Source organism: Manacus candei, unplaced genomic scaffold, assembly GCF_025592945.1.
Source record: "Manacus candei isolate 608988 ecotype Guabito, Panama unplaced genomic scaffold, ASM2559294v1 h1tg000071l, whole genome shotgun sequence".
NCBI classification, from domain to species: Eukaryota; Metazoa; Chordata; class Aves; order Passeriformes; family Pipridae; genus Manacus; species Manacus candei.
The window spans coordinates 5,898,178-5,917,651 of record NW_026138119.1 but is presented as its reverse complement, the minus strand read 5'-3'; the positions used below and the strand labels follow the sequence as shown (position 1 = coordinate 5,917,651).

The following is a 19,474-nucleotide window of genomic DNA, read 5'->3' as shown; positions in this document are numbered from 1 at the left end:
GTGTGTTAGTTTTGGCCTTTCCCTTCAGGCTTTCTGGTCGTGTATCCATGACAGTTTTTCGTAGTTGAGGAGGAAACGTGGCTTTGATCGGAAATAAAAAGGTATATAGGAATTTTTTTTCATATTGTGAGGATAGAGAGAATCTCACATTCAAATGTCATCAGTTTGATTACAGTCCCCAGGTTGCTGCAGGCTTCCCAGCTCCCAGAGAACTGAAACTCTTTCAATACATTCCAATATAGAATCTGCCAAGCTTTGGAGGAATTTCAGTTTGTGTAAAGCACGACCTTCAGTTAAGCTGTTCCTCTTCCTTTGTGTTGAAAGGATAGAGGCATTTTGTTTTCCATCTGTGGAGTTTTTTCCCAAGATATGGGAAAAAAAAAATCTCTGCTTCAAAATGCTGGTAGGCTTTTGGATTTGGGGGTTTTCTCCCAAGGTTTGAAGTGTTTTTTCCCTTTGTGTGACTTGTGAATGAATTGCTTGAGCAGATGTATTTATTTTGTCCACTTTGCTAAGATACTGAGCACTGAAATGCAAAGATGCTTGACCTTAAACGTTGGAAAATACAGTGATTTAACAGTTCTGTGGATATTCTCATGTTTAGAGCTTGAAAGTTGGCTAAGAAACAGTTTGAGCCAACTTAGTGAAAAAGGTGAAAAGACAAACAGCAGTTACTGGATTTGGGCTCTTCTAAAATAAGCTAATGGTTGCAATTAAAATATGTCACCTATTAAAACCGAAATGCACGTTCTCCAGTACTATTTTTAACCAAGTTTCTTTTCTGGTCCACAGAAAACTCTCTGTGAATCAGTTTGACTGGAAGCATTTAAGTGTTGCAGTAAAATCACTTCTGAAGTTGTCTTTTAGCTAATTCAGGCAGTAACATGAATTTGATCTTCACGTTGGCCATGTTGTGTATCTGGAAATCAAAAGTAGATTCCATTCCTGATTGTCCACTAACTTCATGGACAACTCTGAGAGTATGTTTCTTTACCCCACTGATGCCTGGCACGGGCAGCTGGGATCCCCTGGCACAGGCACTCATCCCACTGGGAATTTAAGGATTCTCTGTGCTCAATTCCTGCTGTTCTCACACTGGGCACTCCTGCTGAGCCAGCTTCTTCCACGTGTTTCCCTGGGTGAATGTTAATGCTGTTGGTATTTCCCTTTCTGTGCAGGATCTGAAAGCGAACGAGTCACGTCTGAAGGACATAAACAAGGTTGCCAAGGATCTGGAGTCAGAGGGGCTGATGGCAGATGAAGTACAAGCAGTACAGCAACAGGTCCTCTTTTTCTCTAAATTAATCTGATCTAGAGAAGCAAAAAAATTCCTTTTTTTTTTTTTTTTTACCTGTTATCTTTGCCTGGCATTGCAAGATTCAGGCTGTTCATTTTTGCTTTCTGGTGTGATGACAGTGATATTCTAACCAGAGATATCTAATGCCTGTTCTGTAGTGTGGCCATCACAAAAGGCCCCTAAAATTATACTTTTTTTTTAATAATGCTAGAGCAAGTTGCACCATCTAGAGCTTTTCTCCTTTTTTTAGAAATGGAAAGTCTTTACAATAATATTAAAACTCAAAAAGAATCCCTGGATTTACTTCTCTTCATATAAATTTGAAATTCAGTCTTTATTTATTTGCAGGAAAAACGATGGGGGGAAAAGAGAGAAAAATTGGGCTCAGCTTTGAGTGGAGGGGTTTTATGGGTTTTCTTTTTTTTAGTAATGTACCTGGTTTTTTTGCCAACTTTTTATGTACTTGTGCTGTTTCTGTAATAATTCTGTCCCCTGCCAACAGACTATTTAGCAGATTGTTTATTTTGTGAGCTCTAAGATGGTGTGTAGATGGTCAAACAGTCACATTCCCATTCCTGCTACACATTTAGGCTGTGTGAGCAGTGTTTGGCTCAACAACATGCTGGTAACTAATTTGTAGAGGGATGGAAGCACATCTCCTGCTATCTGTCCCTTTTAAAAACAAGGAAAAATGTTCTTTCTGTTAGAAAATAAGTTGTTTCTGTTTGTCTTTTCTCCTTTGCAGGAAGTCTATGGGATGATGCCCAGGGTGAGTGTTAATTCTGAGGTGGATGGTGTGGCAGTTGTAAAAGGTTTGGGATGTACAAGTGGAAGTTCAGCCATGATTGTGGTTCATTCCCATGCTGGAATTCACTAATGACCTTGAATGGACATACAAAGATTGTCTTATCTTTGATCCCTTTATTTCCTTGGTGTCTTGCCCCACATCACAAATCTAAGCAAGCAGGATAACTCAAACTGATACAAATAAATATGTGTAAAGATGTATTTACTCTGTTAAGGGTTGAATATGGAAATCTTTCAAAGATTTTTTATTTTTCAATATATTCTGATAGTTTTAGATTCTATTTCACATTTAAAGCTGTTTCTTCACATTTTCAAACAGGATGAAACTGATTCTAAGACAGCCTCTCCCTGGAAGGTAGGTGTCATCACTTAGCAGCAACAACAGGAAAATAAAACCAAAACTACAGCACATCACCTTTTTTTGGACCATACACTTCTGTGCCACAGAAATTGCCAACAGTCTGCTTTTACCTCTCTGCTGCAAAACTATTTTGGTTTGAGCTTGTACTCTTAAGACTGATTCCAGTTTTTATACCAACATTTTTAGGTACTGCATGGCCACTAGTTCCGAAATGATCCCTGTTCATTTTGCATGAATTCTTTTCTTTCTGCTTGCTACATCAAAAAGGTTTTCATTCCTGACAGTCAAAGCCATTTCTGTCAATATTCCTTTAGTAAGGAATATGCTGTATTTGTCTTCCATTAGTCATCTCCAGCTCACTTTCTTCAATAGTTAGAAGAAGCCTTTCTCCATTCATTACTGACTTACAATGGAATTGCTGTCACCTGCTGATGCACAAAAATATCTTAAATATTTTTTACATTATCTAACATTGTGCTTTTCCCTAGTATTTCACTCCCATGTTTTATATTTAACATCCACCCTCTTCAACCTTAAAGCTGCTTGTACATCTTTTAAGCTGTGTGAATGTGGGAAAGTCAGATCAGTGTGCAATATTTTGAGAGCATTGTGGAAAATGCACCATCTCAGTAAGAACTGGTGATTTGTAAAGGAATTTTCTACACATATTCTAAACATGTACATTGAATTTTAAGAGTCTCATAGTAACTTAACAAACTATGATTAAGAGTTTGGGGTTTTTTAATTTATTTATTGAATGTTGCCTTTAAATTTTCCTCTTCTTGTTTGCTTCAGTTTGCACAAGACAATACTCACTTATAAATTTGAAACTATTTTTACTGTGTTCTCTAATACCTTAGGCAATTGCAACCAATTTTTCGTAATTGCTTTTGTAATTTACTTACACTGACTTTCTTATTGTTTTTTGATTTTTTTTTTTTAATTTGATTTTTAAGGAGTTCTCCCTCAGTCTGATTTTGGCTTTGGTTGGTCAGAGTTGACTCTAATGCTGTATTTTTTATTTCTTCCTTTTTCACCCAGTCTGCACGTTTGATGGTACACACTGTGGCAACCTTCAACTCAATCAAGGTAATTATACAACACTTTCTGAGCTGATTTAAAAGCTGAGAAGGTTTTTTACTCTCTTTTTCCATAGTCTGTCTTTCGTTAAGCTTCATAAACCCTTTTGAATCAACTTCCTGAAAGAAGCATTGGCATATACAGCATTTGCTTATCAAATTACATCAATATCTTACTGTATAAATAGAATAATTTGGTTTTACATCTCAGGAGAAACCCTTAAGTTATTTAATTAGGCTATCTGAATTTGTGCATTCTTCTGGAATGAAGCAGAATGTAGTAACCTTCACCTGCAGTGAAAGGCCAGCCTTGACTTTCTTCTCCTCTTCCTCAGGAGCTGAATGAGCGCTGGAGGTCTCTGCAGCAGTTGGCAGAGGAGAGGAGCCAGTTGTTGGGCAGTGCCCATGAGGTCCAGAGATTCCACAGGTGAGGTGTTTGTATCATATTTAGTCGTGACTCACTCAAATGCTTTTGACTGTTAAGAGCTCTAAAATATAGTGGGGCTTGTTCTAATCATATTTCAACTCCCAGCTTGTTCAGTGGAAGGTGGTCCAACAAGAACTCTTTATATTTTACTAGGAAAAGAAAGGCTTGTTAACACTGGAAACATGGAATTGCTGTGGGCTTGGGAGGTCTGGACTAGTCTCCTATTTTGCCAAAGTTCACTTGTGTCATTTTGGGAAATATTTAATAGAGCATTAACTACATGAGCTTCTCTAGATATTGGCAACCTGCAGGTATCAGAGGTCCTGGTATGAGCTCTGTTTTAATGGTCTTTTGCCTTCCCTTCCTTCAAACCAGAGATGCTGATGAAACCAAAGAATGGATAGAGGAGAAGAATCAGGCATTAAATACAGACAACTATGGGCATGACCTGGCCAGTGTTCAGGCTCTGCAGCGAAAGCATGAAGGCTTTGAGAGAGACCTGGCAGCTCTGGGAGACAAGGTGAGATTTGTGAGGAGGACAAGCCCAAAAGCTTTCTTTTTCTCCAGCAGAAATGAGTGAACTAAAGCAAAGTTTCTGTCTGTCTTCATTATTTCCTTTTCTCTAATTCCAGGTGAATTCTCTTGGTGAAACTGCCCAGCGTCTCATCCAGTCACACCCAGAATCTGCTGAAGATCTCCAAGAAAAATGTACTGAGCTGAATCAGGCTTGGACTAGTCTGGGAAAACGTGCTGACCAGCGCAAAGAGAAGCTTGGAGATTCTCATGACCTGCAGCGTTTCCTCAGTGACTTCAGGTAAAGATTCCCCTCCTCAATTTGTCTGTTTTATTATTAGTGAAGTATATGTGGCTTATTGTTCCACAGGAACGTTTCTGTGGTGGTTCAGAAAAGGACTGTTTTCCCTGTTCTGACTTCTTTCAGTGGAGGGATGGAAAAATTCCCTATTAATGTGTGTTCACAGGGACCTTATGTCTTGGATCAATGGAATCCGGGGCCTGGTCTCCTCAGATGAACTTGCAAAGGATGTGACTGGAGCTGAAGCTTTATTGGAAAGGCACCAGGTATGTGAAAGATGAGTGTATCATGAACATCAACAGATGTTTTTTCCTGACACCTTCCAATCAGAATTCCCAAAATAGATAATTTCCAGCTCTGCCATCTGGTTATTGACCGAGGCACCTCTTGCAGGAACACCGCACGGAAATAGATGCAAGGGCTGGCACTTTCCAGGCATTTGAACAGTTTGGACAACAACTCCTGGCCCATGGACACTATGCCAGCCCAGAGATCAAGGAGAAACTGGACACTCTGGACCAAGAACGGACAGACCTGGAGAAGGCCTGGGTGCAGCGCAGAATGATGCTGGACCAGTGCCTGGAGCTACAGGTATGTGCTGCAGTTTGGAAAAGAAAAATAATTCCTCTTTCCATAAGAAGGTTTATTCTCTCATGGTGGTGAGCAGTGCTCTTGGTCTGTCTTGCTCATGCTCTGGAGTTTTCTCTCCCCAGCTGTTCCATCGGGACTGCGAACAGGCTGAGAACTGGATGGCTGCCCGGGAGGCTTTCCTGAACACAGAGGATAAAGGAGACTCCCTGGACAGCGTGGAGGCACTCATCAAGAAACATGAAGATTTTGATAAAGCAATCAATGTCCAGGTGAGGAGTGTAGCTGGAGTACAGGGAAAATAGTTTAGTTTTCCTGATATGGATTATCAGCAAAAAAAGTCCCTGCCAAGTGTGACTTCTAAAGTTCAGCTCCAACTATTCAGCCATGTGAGATCTGCTGCAGATGTTTAGAAGCAGCTTATGCAGATTTTGTTGCCTACAGACAATTTCTACAGACAGTGTAGAAAGAGTGGCAAATACTTGTGTAAATCTTTCACTGATTCAAAGTTATTGTGTTACCTTTTTTTTTTTTTTACAACAGAAAAAAAAGATATATTTCTAGTCTCCTGTGACAGAAAGCTGCCTAGATTTATTGGGGGATGATACTAAGTCCAAAAGAGACTTTTTTCCTAAATGCCACAGGTGAAAGGTGTTCTGAAGTTGAACTCTGCAGTCCTGTGGAAGACAGACTTCCTTTAGAGAGTCACACTTGCAATGCTGCGTATTTAAAGAAGAAAAAAAGCCTTGTTCTGTCGCAGACCCTGCTTATCACTTGATGTTAAGGAGCCACAGTTCTAATTTATGGCTTCTGTGTTTACCAGGAGGAGAAGATTGCTGTGCTGCAGTCCTTTGCTGACCAGCTGATCGCTGCAGATCATTACGCCAAAGGCGTCATCGCCAACCGGCGCAACGAGGTCCTGGACAGGTCAGTGCTGCCCTGGGGGGTGAGGTCAGGCACTGACTGAAAGGAAATGCTCCTTGGTGACCTTCTGTAGCTGTCAAAGGTGATGCCATGTGTGGGTTTAGTGTCTCATTCCTGTATATTAAATTTCTACAGGTGGCTCCGTCTGAAAGCTCAAATGATCGAGAAGAGGTCGAAGCTGGGAGAGTCTCAGACACTCCAGCAGTTCAGTCGGGATGTGGATGAAATAGAAGCTTGGATCAGTGAGAAGCTCCAAACTGCAAGTGATGAGTCCTACAAGGATCCCACAAACATCCAGGTGAATGTGGTTCTCGGCTCGAAAATTAAAATACAAGTTTTAACTTTGCAAAGCCTTCTCTGGTTTGAAAATCCACGCTCAGGAATTCTTGTTCAGAGATAACAGTGATACATCATGTTGGACATGGTCTCCTTTTAACAAGGAGAAAATGAAAGTTATATTATGCATGAAAGGAGACCCAAAATAGAGCTCACTTGGTAATTATTCATGTGTGTAATTAATTATTCATGCATATAATTAATAAGATATGTGGTATCTGCAGCAGCAAGTTTCCTAAAGAAGCCCAGGGAAACCCAAGTAGCTGTTCTGTCTCTCTCCCATCATCTAGACAATAAAATAAGGAAATGGAGTTCTTGGGTCTCATCTCTATCTTGTTATAAAATGTGAAGTCTCGTTTATTTTTCAGTAATAAGGAATAAAGTTACCTCTTATGTTTTAATATTGGTTTATGAAGTAGTATGAATGAACTGAACTACTTCTCTCAATCTGTTTTATAGCTTTCCAAACTGCTGGTAAGTAGTTTGGACTAGCCCTGGTATGTGAATTTATTTTCTTTGCATTTCTGTGTGAGCCCAAGCTCTGGTTGCTGCTCCATCCATCAGTTCATGCAATCTCTTCGTTTTCTGTTAGTTCTTGACCTCCATCCAGGTTCAGCTGTTGATCCTGTGTTATGGGTGTGGCTTTTTTGTTAATGCCTATTCAGCATCATTTATTTATGTATTTGTTTTGCAGGTGTTCTGCATGATCTGTTTAATTTGTGGTGTGTTAGTGATATAGCGTGGGCTTTTTTAGGAGTTAGCCCATAGGAAAATGGAATTCTATCCTCCTTTTTCAGAGGTTTGGCTGTTTGGCCTGTCATCCCCTTGTCTGATCATCACTGACATAATGCCAGTGCTGTTGGCTTGTGTTTGTGGAATTGAATGCTGAAGATGGAGGATTCAATAAATGACAGACCTACATGGCTTAATTCTTGCAGGAATAGCATGGAAGGGAATCATACAGAAAGAACACTCCAGAAAAAAATATGTACCAGATGGAAAGCTGACAGCACTTGTAAGAATACAAGAAATGGAGTAAAATGAGGATATATGGAGGGACAAGACAGAACAAAGAAAGGGGAAGCTAATGAGTAGGAAAGGAAAGAATCATTTGTCACTTTAGGCTGTAGTACATTAAATTGCTATTACTTTTAGCTGAAAAAAAATGAGAATTTTATATTAAACTAGAAAGGCTTGTCTGTGATTTGTTGTCATGGTAATTATATGGAGATATGCAATTGGCAGCTTTTAAATTGAATTTTCCATGTTGGTAGATGTAGCTTTGAAGGATATGTTTTTGTAATCTCAGCCTTTGGGATTTACAGTTCCCAAAATGAAGCAGTTCATGCAGAATTTCTCATGCCAGCGCTATAGTATTTCCCCTCTTTTATTTTTAATCTAACATTTCCTTTCATTCCATTCTCTCAGGGCACTCTCTACCCATGTCCAATGTTCCTCACATTTCCAGTTTATACTTGCAAATTCTGTCCTGTCAGTTTTGTGCTCTTGTCATATTCCTGGTGGGTGGATGGATCATGGATATATGAGAGAGCTGCACACTCCCTCCCACACCAAGGCTCCTGTTGTTCTCATGGTGCTCTCAACTTGGCAGAGAAAGATTTCTACCAAATAATTCAGTTATGCTTTTATAGAGGTTTTTGGCTGTTAATTCATTATTTATATATATAAAGTGGTCGTGTATGACTTTGACTAATATCAAAACTGCAGAAAGCAGGTAGGCTGGAGCAGTGATTTCTCTTAATTACCTGTAGATTAGGAAGGGAAATAGAAACTTGTGCAGTTACTATAGAGTAGAAAGGATGATCTGCTACACTCAGGGGAGGTGTAACGGCTGTTTTTCAAAGGGATGCATTGAAAATGAGGAAGCTTTACTGCAGTACCAGCTCAGCTCAACACAGGCAATGTTCCACAGGCACCTGTGAATGCAGAAGGTGTTGCCTGAGTTCTGTGTATCAGCTCACCCAGAGCTTTGCCAGGTCAAAGCTTGATGGTCACTCAGAGTAAATATTCCCACTGAGAGAGAACTTCCTCAGCTCAGCCTGTATGCAAACCTCTTGACGACAACTGAGCCCATGAGAACAACTGAGGAGCCCTTTGCTGGTCTCTGACAGCTTGGTTTTGTCCTTGCAGAGCAAACACCAGAAGCACCAGGCCTTCGAGGCCGAGCTCCACGCCAACGCCGACCGGATCCGCGGGGTCATCGACATGGGCAACTCCCTCATCGAGAGGGGAGCGTGTGCCGGCAGCGAGGACGCTGTGAAGGTGGGAACAGCAAGTCTTCCTTAGCTTTTCCTTTCAGTGTTTGGATAATTGAGGGAGGAGAGGGTCCCTCTAAAACAAATCTTGTTTATAGAAGCTTTTGTATTTCAACCGCGCAGCAGAAACCAGGTGGATCACTGTGCTTCATCCTCAGGGATGAGGAGTTTTCCTGATTTTTTGATTGGGATGTTGAACTGTATTACATTTAGGCAGCATGAAATAGTGACTCTGTAATTTATATATCTGGGATGAACAGCCAAAGTTGCACTGTATTCTGGCTTTGCATTAATCAGAACTTATGTTCTTTTTGGTGTTTATTTATCTTTTCCATTTTCTCACAGGCACGTCTGGCTGCCCTGGCTGACCAGTGGCAGTTCCTGGTGCAGAAATCAGCAGAGAAGAGTCAGAAACTGAAAGAAGCTAATAAACAACAGAATTTCAATACTGGAATCAAGGACTTTGACTTTTGGCTTTCAGAGGTAATTAAGATGGGAATTGATTACTTGCAAGACTTGTTTTTCTAATTTTTCATTCCCTTTGCTGATGTTAGGGTTTGTGGAGGATTGTCGACCTTTGAGCAAATCTAGGGTTTTTTTTTTTTCAAATCTTTATTACTAATGAAAATCTTGTGGATGTGTCCATGTTATTAAACTGTAAGGTGAAAAGAAGCAAATTTGCACAGAACCTTTTAGGTATTAAAAAGATGACAAGGGAAAGGTTTACCCACACTGTAGAAAATTGAGAATTTGGACAGTTTTAAAGCATTATAATTTCAAGGAGTTTGTGAAAACACAATTTGGTCTCCATTCCTTTTTTCTTTCTCCATCTCCAGGTGGAGGCTTTGTTGGCATCTGAAGACTATGGGAAGGACTTGGCATCCGTTAACAACCTTCTGAAAAAACACCAGTTACTGGAAGCTGATATATCTGCTCATGAGGTATTACTTCCTCTTCAGTTTTGGGAGATAAATCATAGTCATAAATTCTATAGATACCACTTTGGTACCTGCTGCAGTCACAGACTTATTATTAAAAACTGACTGTGAACAGTCTGATTTGTATCCTGGCACAACAAGCACGGAAACGAGATCCAAGCGATTCCCACTTTCTCTCCCCCACGTGTCCAGGACCGGCTGAAGGACCTGAACAGTCAGGCTGACAGTCTGATGACCAGCAGTGCTTTTGACACTTCCCAAGTCAAGGATAAACGGGAGACCATCAACGGGCGCTTCCAGAGGATCAAGAGCATGGCGGCCGCTCGGCGGGCCAGGCTCAACGAGTCCCACCGGCTGCACCAGTTCTTCCGCGACATGGACGACGAGGAGTCCTGGATCAAGTGGGTGTTCTGGAAGTTCTAAGCTTGGGGGCATGTTCTTAGTGCCAGTGACACTCACAGCCTGTAGTGTGGCTTTACAGCTGCCTTTCCCCAAGTGTGAGTGTCTACAACAAATCACCTTTTGCTCCCATTCCAGGAAAACCCAAGTTTGGCTTCTTATTCACAGTTTTCTTTGGTCAGATCCCAATAAGCAGAAAAAGGAACACTATTTAGACTCAAACCAAATAACTGAAATTTGACTCTAGTCTCCTTAGGAAAGATCCTACCAAGAATTCAAACCTTTTTTCAGTTTCAAGTACTTTTTTAATTCTATTCAGTTGTAGTAATTAATCAAATCTTTTTGCATATTGATGTTAGCACCTTGGGAGGAGGGAAAGAAATGAGCTGATAGAAGTCATTCCAACTGGAGCACTTCTTTTAAAACAAGCAAACAAAAAGTTGGGCAACAACAGGTAAACTTTACAAAAGGCATCTATATTTTTAAAAAGAAAACAGTACAGAGAAATTCTGGCCTTCAGAGATGAATTACAGACCCTTTCTCACCTCCTTTCTTTCCACCACATGATATCCCTGAATGTACTAATAACTCATGTGCACACAAGTTTTTACAGCCAGGATTTTTGTGCTCTGTCAGGCAGTTCCTTATTTGGAGTTTAGGGGTTTTTTTTGTCAGGTTTGACATTCAGAAGTAATTTTAAAATTCTATCTTTCTCTGTTCTCTCTTGAATTTAGAGAGAAGAAGCTGTTGGTTAGCTCAGAGGACTATGGCAGAGACCTGACTGGGGTGCAGAACCTGAGGAAGAAACACAAGCGCTTGGAAGCAGAATTAGCTGCCCATGAACCAGCTATCCAGGTAAATCCCTCTCCTTGTCATGTGTCTCTATAAGCAGCACCTTTCTTGCCTGTGGCAGAGATAAAGCCACAATAGGTTTGCTGGAACCCAAACAATAAATAGGAGAGCAGGTGATGTTCTGTTAACTGTGTGTTTCTCTGCAGGGTGTTCTGGACACGGGCAAGAAGCTTTCAGATGACAACACAATTGGAAAGGAGGAGATACAGCAGAGACTGGCTCAGTTTGTGGATCACTGGAAAGAGTTAAAACAGTTGGCAGCTGCTAGGTAATGAATGTCTGTAAAATTCAGTATTAATTAAAACAGTTACATAATGACCAGATTTATTGAATTTCAGAGGTTTAGGGTATGAGTCACATATTGCTGATGAAAGGCTCTAAAAGACTATTGTAAATGTTCCTCAGTAGAAACATGAGTCTCTGTTTGAGTGTATGTTGTGTTTAGCCTTTTCTTGCACCAGTTGGAAACCACAGACTTGAAATCAACTGGCTTTAATCCACTACCAGGAGGTTTTTCTGAATAGAAACTGTTGGGAGATGGTTCCCTTTGGTCCTTTGGCAGCTGCAGGCTTTGTGGTCCAGGGAATTCTTGGAGCTGCAGCCATGGCTGCTGCTGGAGGAGAGAAGTGTGAATGATTGTGTGCTTGGGGTTCAGGCTCTGCACATTTATCTCAACTAAAAGCCATAAAGCAACAGTGACAAGTTTTACCTTCCCCACACAGGGGTCAGCGTCTGGAGGAGTCTCTGGAGTACCAGCAGTTTGTAGCAAATGTTGAGGAGGAAGAAGCCTGGATCAATGAGAAAATGACATTGGTAGCCAGTGAGGACTATGGGGACACACTGGCTGCTATCCAGGTATGGAGGAAGCTGTCAGCACTTTGTTGTTATTGCATTATTGTAGGTTAGAGCATAACAAAGCTCTGAGCTGGAAAGACAGTTAAAGAAGAGGTTATTGTTGGCTGAAGACCTACATTGTAAAAAAAACATGAATGCTAGCTGATTAATAACAATTACTTCTTAATAAATGGTGAGAAAGTATTTTTACAAGTGCTTGTGTCTTACATTTGCAGGGCTTGCTGAAGAAGCACGAGGCATTCGAGACCGACTTTACTGTGCACAAGGACAGAGTGAACGACGTCTGTGCTAACGGGGAGGATCTCATTAAAAAGGTGAGCACAAACTGGTAAAGAGAAACCTTCAAAGGCTCCCCAGGACATCTCCATGTCACAGCAGATTTGCTCTTCTCTGTCATCTCTTTGAAAAGAGCTCTTAGTCACTTTTTTGCAGCTGAATAAGCTGTGGGTGTTTTGCTTTCAAAGATGTTTCTCAGACAAGAGCTTTCAGCTGAAGTCCTTGCTCTGTCACCAATGTCCTGGATGCCTCAAGTGACCTTAACATCATAAGGGATGCTTTGTTTTTTCCCCCTGTCATGTAGAACAATCACCACGAGGCAAACATCACTGCCAAGATGAAGGGGCTCAGAGGAAAGGTGTCAGATCTGGAGAAAGCAGCAGCTCAGAGGAAAGCCAAACTAGATGAGAACTCAGCCTTCCTCCAGTTCAACTGGAAAGCAGATGTGGTGGAGTCATGGATAGGTATGTTCTGTACTGGAGCACATTATTTAGTCACAAACAAACTGTAATGCTCCTTTATTTCCAGAGATCTCCAGTAGCTCCTCACTTGCTGTTGTAACAAGCAGACCTAAACCCAGAGTAATCAGCAGTGCTGTTCCTGATCCATTCTTTTGTGGCAACCTGATTTGGAATAGAGGGAATGTTTGAGATGGAGAAATTACATTTTTACAAAATCTGTTTAATTTCCCAGGTGAGAAGGAAAACAGTCTGAAGACAGATGACTATGGACGTGACCTCTCCTCAGTGCAAACCCTGCTCACCAAACAGGTCAGTGCTGCTGCTGCTGCCACCCCATGAGGGATGGAGACAACAGGGGAACTCTTCTACAGTACACAAGAATGTATGCAGGATATTGAAAAGTCTAAATAAAAATACAATCTAAAATATGTTTTGTTCTTTTAATGCTCCAGGAAACTTTTGATGCTGGCCTTCAGGCTTTCCAGCAGGAGGGAATTGCAAACATCACTGCTCTGAAAGACCAGCTGCTGGCAGCCAAGCACATCCAGTCCAAGGCCATCGAGGCCCGGCACGCTTCCCTGATGAAACGCTGGAATCAGCTGCTTGCTAACTCTGCTGCCAGAAAAAAGAAACTCCTGGAGGCTCAGGAGCATTTCAGAAAGGTGAGTGGCCAAGCAGGGGGCTACAAAAATCTGATTGTGCACTTTATAAAAAAAAGACACTTGCAACTTCTGTAGCTTGTTCATGCTTTTGCAACTAATGATTTTCAACTGATGAGATCCTGGAGACTTAACATAAGAATTTTTGAGATGCTTGCAAGAAATAGTAAAGGCAAACTGTCACTGATGCATGTTAATTCCAGATCAGCTCATACAGAATACTTGCATTTCTGCATAACTGCATCTTTTCCCTTCCCAAGGTTGAGGATCTGTTCCTGACGTTTGCGAAGAAGGCGTCTGCCTTCAACAGCTGGTTTGAGAATGCCGAGGAGGACCTGACGGATCCCGTGCGCTGCAACTCCCTGGAGGAAATCAAAGCCCTGAGGGAAGCTCACGACGCTTTCAGGTCCTCCCTCAGTTCTGCCCAGGCTGATTTCAACCAGCTGGCAGAGCTGGATCGTCAGATCAAGAGCTTCCGTGTGGCCTCCAACCCCTACACCTGGTTCACTATGGAGGCTCTTGAAGAAACCTGGAGGAATCTGCAGAAAATCATCAAGGCAAGTCAGAGAGGGAAAGACTTTTATTAGTTTATGACCTTTCAGTTAACCCTGGAAGTCATCCTCCAAGATAATCGGTCCAAGGGTTTGTCACTGTAGTACAGATGAAAATATCTCAGAATTCATGAGCAAAGGAACATCACCATTAACTTAAACTTGTGCTGTTGTCACTTGTTTTCATGGTTCTCCATTTGCAGCCTTTCCAAAGGCAAAGCACACGTGTCTCACTTCCTAACTGGAAAATAACTTTTCTTTAGATACCCAGGATGGAGCACTCCATCTTGTTTTGAGCCTCAGAACTGTGCTGGGATGCAGCTCTTAGTTTTTGCTTGTTATTACAAGATGAGGGCAATCATATTATTTCTCTGTTTGAAATCACTTTTGTTCATTTCTCAGGAACGTGAACTGGAGCTGCAGAAGGAGCAGAGAAGGCAGGAAGAGAACGACAAACTGCGCCAGGAATTTGCCCAGCATGCCAATGCCTTCCATCAGTGGATCCAGGAGACCAGGTATGGCTTGTTTTTCCAGGAGCTGCCCTTAGAGAATTCCTCAGCTGGTATTTGTATCCATCTACATCTCTTTGGACTGTCTTACGTTGTAAATGTCTCCTGCTGAAAAAGAGCTTGTTGGGATTTGTTCATCTCCTGCAGTTGGGATTTGAGGGAGGCCCCATTGGCTACAGGAGAGAGGAAAGCCCTGAAACTTTAAAAAATGTTCCTGCTTCTGAATTTATTTTCCTGCAGTAATTCCAGATCTCCAGTTATTCCTGAATTAGCCTGCAGCACAGCTGGGGAGCACAACAGCGTTTCTGTTACTGCTGCTTTTGTATTGATTGGGAATCTCAGTGGAGAAGCTGTGAAAAAAGCTTAAAACTTTGTAATCACTACTCCCTCTCCTTAGAGGTTATTATTAGACAGCCCAGGCAAAAGATTTAACAACTGTGTTAGAAATACAAAGTCTCCAGGTTGAGCATTGCAGGTACCCCTGCTCAGTCAGTGCTGTCAGCAGCTCTGACAGGCTCTGGCTGGGGGTTGGAGGAGGTGAGTTCTGTTTCCTGTAACCCTGTGATTCTCTGTCTCCTGTGTGTTTACAAATAGTTCTGTATGTGTCTTCATGAAATAATGAAATATAAATATGATTTTTTAACTTTCTGATGTTTGCTTCCCACCCGAATCTCTGTCCCTCTCTTACTGTCTTGTCTCTGTCCTGCTGCCTGATGTTCGGATCTTCACATTCTACAGGACTTACCTGCTAGATGGGTTAGTATTGAATTTTATATCTTTAAAATTGTGGTGATGTGTTCTGCTCTGTCTGTGTGTTTTCTTCTGTCATTACATGGCTTGTGAAAGCTGCGCTGAAACCCCTTTTATTTGAAAAGAGCAACCTGTGGCTGAAGTGCACAGACACAGGAAACGAGATTTTGGAGTAATAAACCAGTAGAAACATAAAAATTTCCTAATCAAAAGTAGAAGAAATTACAATGGGCAGCCTCTGACACACCATGGAAGGTCCTGACTTTTGTTCTGGCTTTCTCTGAGGGCTTGCACAGGAAAAGGTTCTTAATTTTATAAGAAATATGAGAATGTAGCAGACTATTTTGACATTCATAGTTTTCCAGCTTAGAGACTTGCTTAGTGAAATAAAACAATTATTTATAACTGTTCTTGGTACAGGGAAATCTCCAAAGTATTGACTATTCTGGTAAGGAGAAGGGAAGAGTCTTATGAGGAGGATTTACTGAAATTATGTATCTTAAAACTCTGTCATTTGCAAATACAAATTGCCCACTTTTAATCTGCTGCAGAACCACGACCCATAGACATTAAAGCCTTGATTGGAGAACACAAACTGTCCAACATCAACCCATGGACTTGCTGGGGTTTGCCAGCACTTTGACAGTGGCTTTAAGCCCACCCTGTGTCCATGGGAGCAGTTCCCATTAAGGATGTTTGTCTGGAAGTGAAAAGGAAATAATAAGATCTTTACATGTTTTCAGATCCAAACTCTCTGTGAGTGTGTCTGTCCAGTTAAACTCCTTCAGCAGGACAAGTCTCAGCACAATGGGAGCTTTGTGATAAGCCCTGATGTAAAATGCCAACAAACAGTGTCTGGGCCAGGGCAGAGGCTGGAGGAGGCTGGGCCTTGCTCCTAAAGAGAAGGCTTTTCCTTATAAAAGGGTGGAATCTTCGCTGCTTATTCGCTCTGTAATGATCCCAATGTCTTGGTTTCTGCCAGATAAAAATACTTTGCCCCATTTTTGTTGTACAGTTAATGGAGCTGAGCACATTTTCCTGGAACGGATGCTGAATTCCCTGCTCCTTTGTCGAGTGGTGTTGCAGATTAGTTCTGGTATCCAGGAACGAGTGAACAGAAAGGACCCATTTACTCAGAGACGCAGGGTCAGAGTTGGAGATCCTCATGCCAGGCTCTTTTGTTGAACAAATTACCAGAGGGCTGCTGATATGCCAGGCAGAATTTGTCCCTAATTCTGCGTGAATAGATTAAACCCATGGATTTAGTTCCAAGAGGCATTGGCTGTGCTTAGCCTGGCTTGGCAAGAGGGAAGGCAGAGCTTCGGAGAAGCTCCAGAAGAGCTGCCCTGCACACCCCTTGCTTTGCAGCCGCTTGTGTGCACCCAGCACTGCCTGGAACGGGAGAGGGAGAAACAATAATTTGGAGTTTAGGAATAAAAGTGCCTTTAAAGAATCTGTAGATGACTTAACTGCAAAGCTTCAGTTTGTCTCTTAGTGAGACTCTCTTTTTTGTGACTTATGTGAAAATAATAACAGATTATTTTTTTGTACGTGCAACCAGCATTTGAGTCATTTCCTCTCATTAAGTACTTGCTTGTGTTTGCTGCAAGGCAGTGCTGGCTTTGGAGTGTGGCTCCACTGCAGTGGCCGTGTTTCGGTGTGTTCTTTCCTCTGTTCTTTCTTTCTTCCTTTTTGGAATTTACTTGGTTTCTTTCCTTTGACTAGCATAGCATATCGTCGTGTCATTCGTGTCTATCAGTATGAAGTTGGGGATGATCTATCTGGAAGGTTTTTTTCCTCTTATTTTCTTACCTCACTTTGGTTTTCAAACGCACTCTTTAATTCCAAGGCTCGCTTTCCTTCCAACTAACTCTCACGGCTTAGAGATGCTTGGAGGTTTTATTTCCCTGTTGATTCTTTCCATGGTTGGTTCCCAGCTTCCTGCTCAGGGCTCTGGGCGTGCGCTTCACCTCTAGACGTGCGTTGAGTCTGAGCCTTAACCCTGTGGTGAGAAACACCCACACGTTTGGTGCATTTCCACTGCTACAGAGTGATTCAGCACTTGAAATCCCCTTCTCAAGAAGCTCAAAAGCATGTAGGAGAAGATATTCCAGTGAGGATGAAAACCTGGTTTTAGTGACTGAAATACCAGAGACTCAGGTTTTAGGAACTTTAAATACCACAGAGTTAGAGGGGGGGACAACCCACCTGCACAGTGCCCAGACTCACTGTCCACGTGCAGGTCCTTCAGTGTGAGCTCTCACCGTACGTGTTGGAAGGACAGAGATTCCCAAACACGGCTGCCTAAAGATTGCTTGGGATACTGGGGGGGGGGGAAGCAGCATCCAGAGACTGTCCATAGCTAGATCTTGGAGACCCTGGCCACAGTGGTGACCTGCATGTTCAGTGGAAATCCCTGAGCAGAGTGGCTGTGCCTCAGCTGCTCCAGGTGCAGCGTGGAGAGGTGGGGTGGGAAAGGCACCTTTCCACCAGGCACTGCTGAGCAGCAGAGGTCTGTAGCTCTCTGCAGGGATTACACCACATTAAGATTACTTTTCAACCAAACCAGTAGTTCTCACCATCTTTTTTTTACCCCCGTATTCCCCCCTGTAACACACCTTTGTAGAGCTCCTGTACCTGACTGAAAAATCCAGCCCATCTCCAGTGACTCACCTGCAGTTGGTGTGTGTGTGTGCTGGGCACGGGGAGTGGGGTGGGACTGCACTAAGTTCTAATTCTGTGAAGTCCAGTAAAGCTGGTGCTTTGAGTCTGGCATGAAGTGTGGCTGCTGATCACGTTGCCTTTCAAATGGGGCTAGAAATTAACTATATATAGAAATAAAAATCAGAGAAGATGTTACATGTGTCAGTATGAAATAGGATGAGTCAGAATAAACAAAACACAAAAACAGCCTTTAAATACCTATAGGAGAACAATACTGCTGAAAGGATTTTTCATTTCAAGGAAGGACTGTTAATTTCAAGCCCCACATGCCATATTTTATGGGATAAGTGCATTCTCTCACTGTGGTTCTGTGTTTAGGTCGTGTATGGTGGAGGAGTCGGGAACGCTGGAATCGCAGCTGGAAGCCACTAAAGTAAGAAATGTGCACCTAGGGCTACAACAGCATTCCCAACTGACTTGGGAACACAGGGTGGGAAGGGAAATGTATGTAATGAGATGGTAAAATCTTAATTGACTTTAGACATTTTGAGTACTGAAGAGACCTCTGGGATTATCTATTTACATATCTAGTATCTGCTGACATCACAAGCTATTAAACAACACAGATGTAGTTTTCCTTTTTGTTCCTTTTTCCTAAAGGAGCAGGGTAGGGCAGAGAGGATACAGTATTTTCAGCACATTTCCTAAGGTTTTTTTAGTCTGTAGAACTGGTTTGCAAGCCCTGTTGGTTTCCAATAGCATGAAGGGGAACATTGTTCTGAATCTTATTTTACAAATCACAGTGTATGCAGAAAAAGAAGAATCTAGCCCTTCCTCCCCTGCCAGCCTGTGTTCTGGCTTTTTAAGGTAGTTTGTTTTTGGTGCTCCATGATTTTTCTCCACTTCCTCCTCACAGCGTAAGCACCAGGAGATCCGAGCCATGAGAAGCCAGCTGAAGAAGATTGAGGACCTTGGAGCAGCCATGGAAGAGGCACTTATCTTGGACAACAAGTACACAGAACACAGCACTGTGGGGCTGGCACAGCAGTGGGACCAGCTGGACCAGCTGGGCATGAGGATGCAGCACAACCTGGAACAGCAGATCCAAGCTCGGTACAGCCCAGCCCACGTGTGGTTTTGAGGGTCTAACTGGGGGTGAGGGGGAAGACAGGAGACACAGCTGCCTGTGTCTGCAGCCAGACCTTGAGAGGTCTGTGCTAATGAGTGTCCTGTGCTCAGGCTAAGAGATGCAGAGATGCAGGGAGCTTGTACATCCCTGCAGAAGGATGAAGTTACCAGTTTGGGAACAGCTCCTGTTGGCCGTGAGCAATGGCCAGATCTCAATTGCATTGATTTATTCTTTGGAACTGTGGCAAGTTCCATTACAAGTGTTCCCACTGTGTTGGCTCCCTTGTCCTCCCCATGTGGTGCAGCCACTGGCAAATGGGCTTGGAGTTCCACAGGTCAGGAACTGGTCACCAGCTTTGCTGCTTCCCTTTCAGGAACACCACTGGAGTCACTGAGGAGGCCCTGAAGGAGTTCAGCATGATGTTCAAGTGAGTTGCAGGGAACACATGCCCGAGGAATACTTGGGAGATATTTCTGGGACATGGATGGCTCTTGTTCACAGGATTCTGTGATAGATCCAATT

At 42.4% G+C, this 19,474-nt stretch overlaps 1 protein-coding gene across 9 annotated transcripts in view; it reads left to right on the top strand.

Moving 5' to 3' along the window:
• SPTAN1 (spectrin alpha, non-erythrocytic 1) overlaps nucleotides 1–19,474 on the top strand; it is a 47,804-nt gene that overhangs the window by 26,428 nt on the left and 1,902 nt on the right. For 3 of the 9 annotated variants that reach the window (XM_051808165.1, XM_051808166.1, XM_051808163.1), the window contains 31 exons: nucleotides 1,179–1,283; nucleotides 2,043–2,066; nucleotides 2,424–2,459; nucleotides 3,507–3,554; nucleotides 3,880–3,971; nucleotides 4,347–4,491; nucleotides 4,604–4,785; nucleotides 4,952–5,051; nucleotides 5,179–5,376; nucleotides 5,499–5,645; nucleotides 6,197–6,300; nucleotides 6,433–6,595; nucleotides 7,093–7,107; nucleotides 8,785–8,916; nucleotides 9,255–9,392; nucleotides 9,746–9,850; nucleotides 10,040–10,248; nucleotides 10,981–11,101; nucleotides 11,245–11,366; nucleotides 11,821–11,953; nucleotides 12,169–12,267; nucleotides 12,534–12,693; nucleotides 12,923–12,999; nucleotides 13,143–13,352; nucleotides 13,610–13,906; nucleotides 14,303–14,415; nucleotides 15,148–15,165; nucleotides 16,885–16,947; nucleotides 18,202–18,256; nucleotides 18,740–18,936; nucleotides 19,326–19,379. In XM_051808165.1, coding sequence (XP_051664125.1) covers nucleotides 1,179–1,283; nucleotides 2,043–2,066; nucleotides 2,424–2,459; nucleotides 3,507–3,554; nucleotides 3,880–3,971; nucleotides 4,347–4,491; nucleotides 4,604–4,785; nucleotides 4,952–5,051; nucleotides 5,179–5,376; nucleotides 5,499–5,645; nucleotides 6,197–6,300; nucleotides 6,433–6,595; nucleotides 7,093–7,107; nucleotides 8,785–8,916; nucleotides 9,255–9,392; nucleotides 9,746–9,850; nucleotides 10,040–10,248; nucleotides 10,981–11,101; nucleotides 11,245–11,366; nucleotides 11,821–11,953; nucleotides 12,169–12,267; nucleotides 12,534–12,693; nucleotides 12,923–12,999; nucleotides 13,143–13,352; nucleotides 13,610–13,906; nucleotides 14,303–14,415; nucleotides 15,148–15,165; nucleotides 16,885–16,947; nucleotides 18,202–18,256; nucleotides 18,740–18,936; nucleotides 19,326–19,379 — 3,662 coding nt within the window. The remainder of the gene's footprint in view (nucleotides 1–1,178; nucleotides 1,284–2,042; nucleotides 2,067–2,423; nucleotides 2,460–3,506; nucleotides 3,555–3,879; nucleotides 3,972–4,346; nucleotides 4,492–4,603; nucleotides 4,786–4,951; nucleotides 5,052–5,178; nucleotides 5,377–5,498; nucleotides 5,646–6,196; nucleotides 6,301–6,432; nucleotides 6,596–7,092; nucleotides 7,108–8,784; nucleotides 8,917–9,254; nucleotides 9,393–9,745; nucleotides 9,851–10,039; nucleotides 10,249–10,980; nucleotides 11,102–11,244; nucleotides 11,367–11,820; nucleotides 11,954–12,168; nucleotides 12,268–12,533; nucleotides 12,694–12,922; nucleotides 13,000–13,142; nucleotides 13,353–13,609; nucleotides 13,907–14,302; nucleotides 14,416–15,147; nucleotides 15,166–16,884; nucleotides 16,948–18,201; nucleotides 18,257–18,739; nucleotides 18,937–19,325; nucleotides 19,380–19,474) is intronic. The other 6 variants (XM_051808171.1, XM_051808167.1, XM_051808172.1 and 3 more) reach the window with 4 other exon arrangements.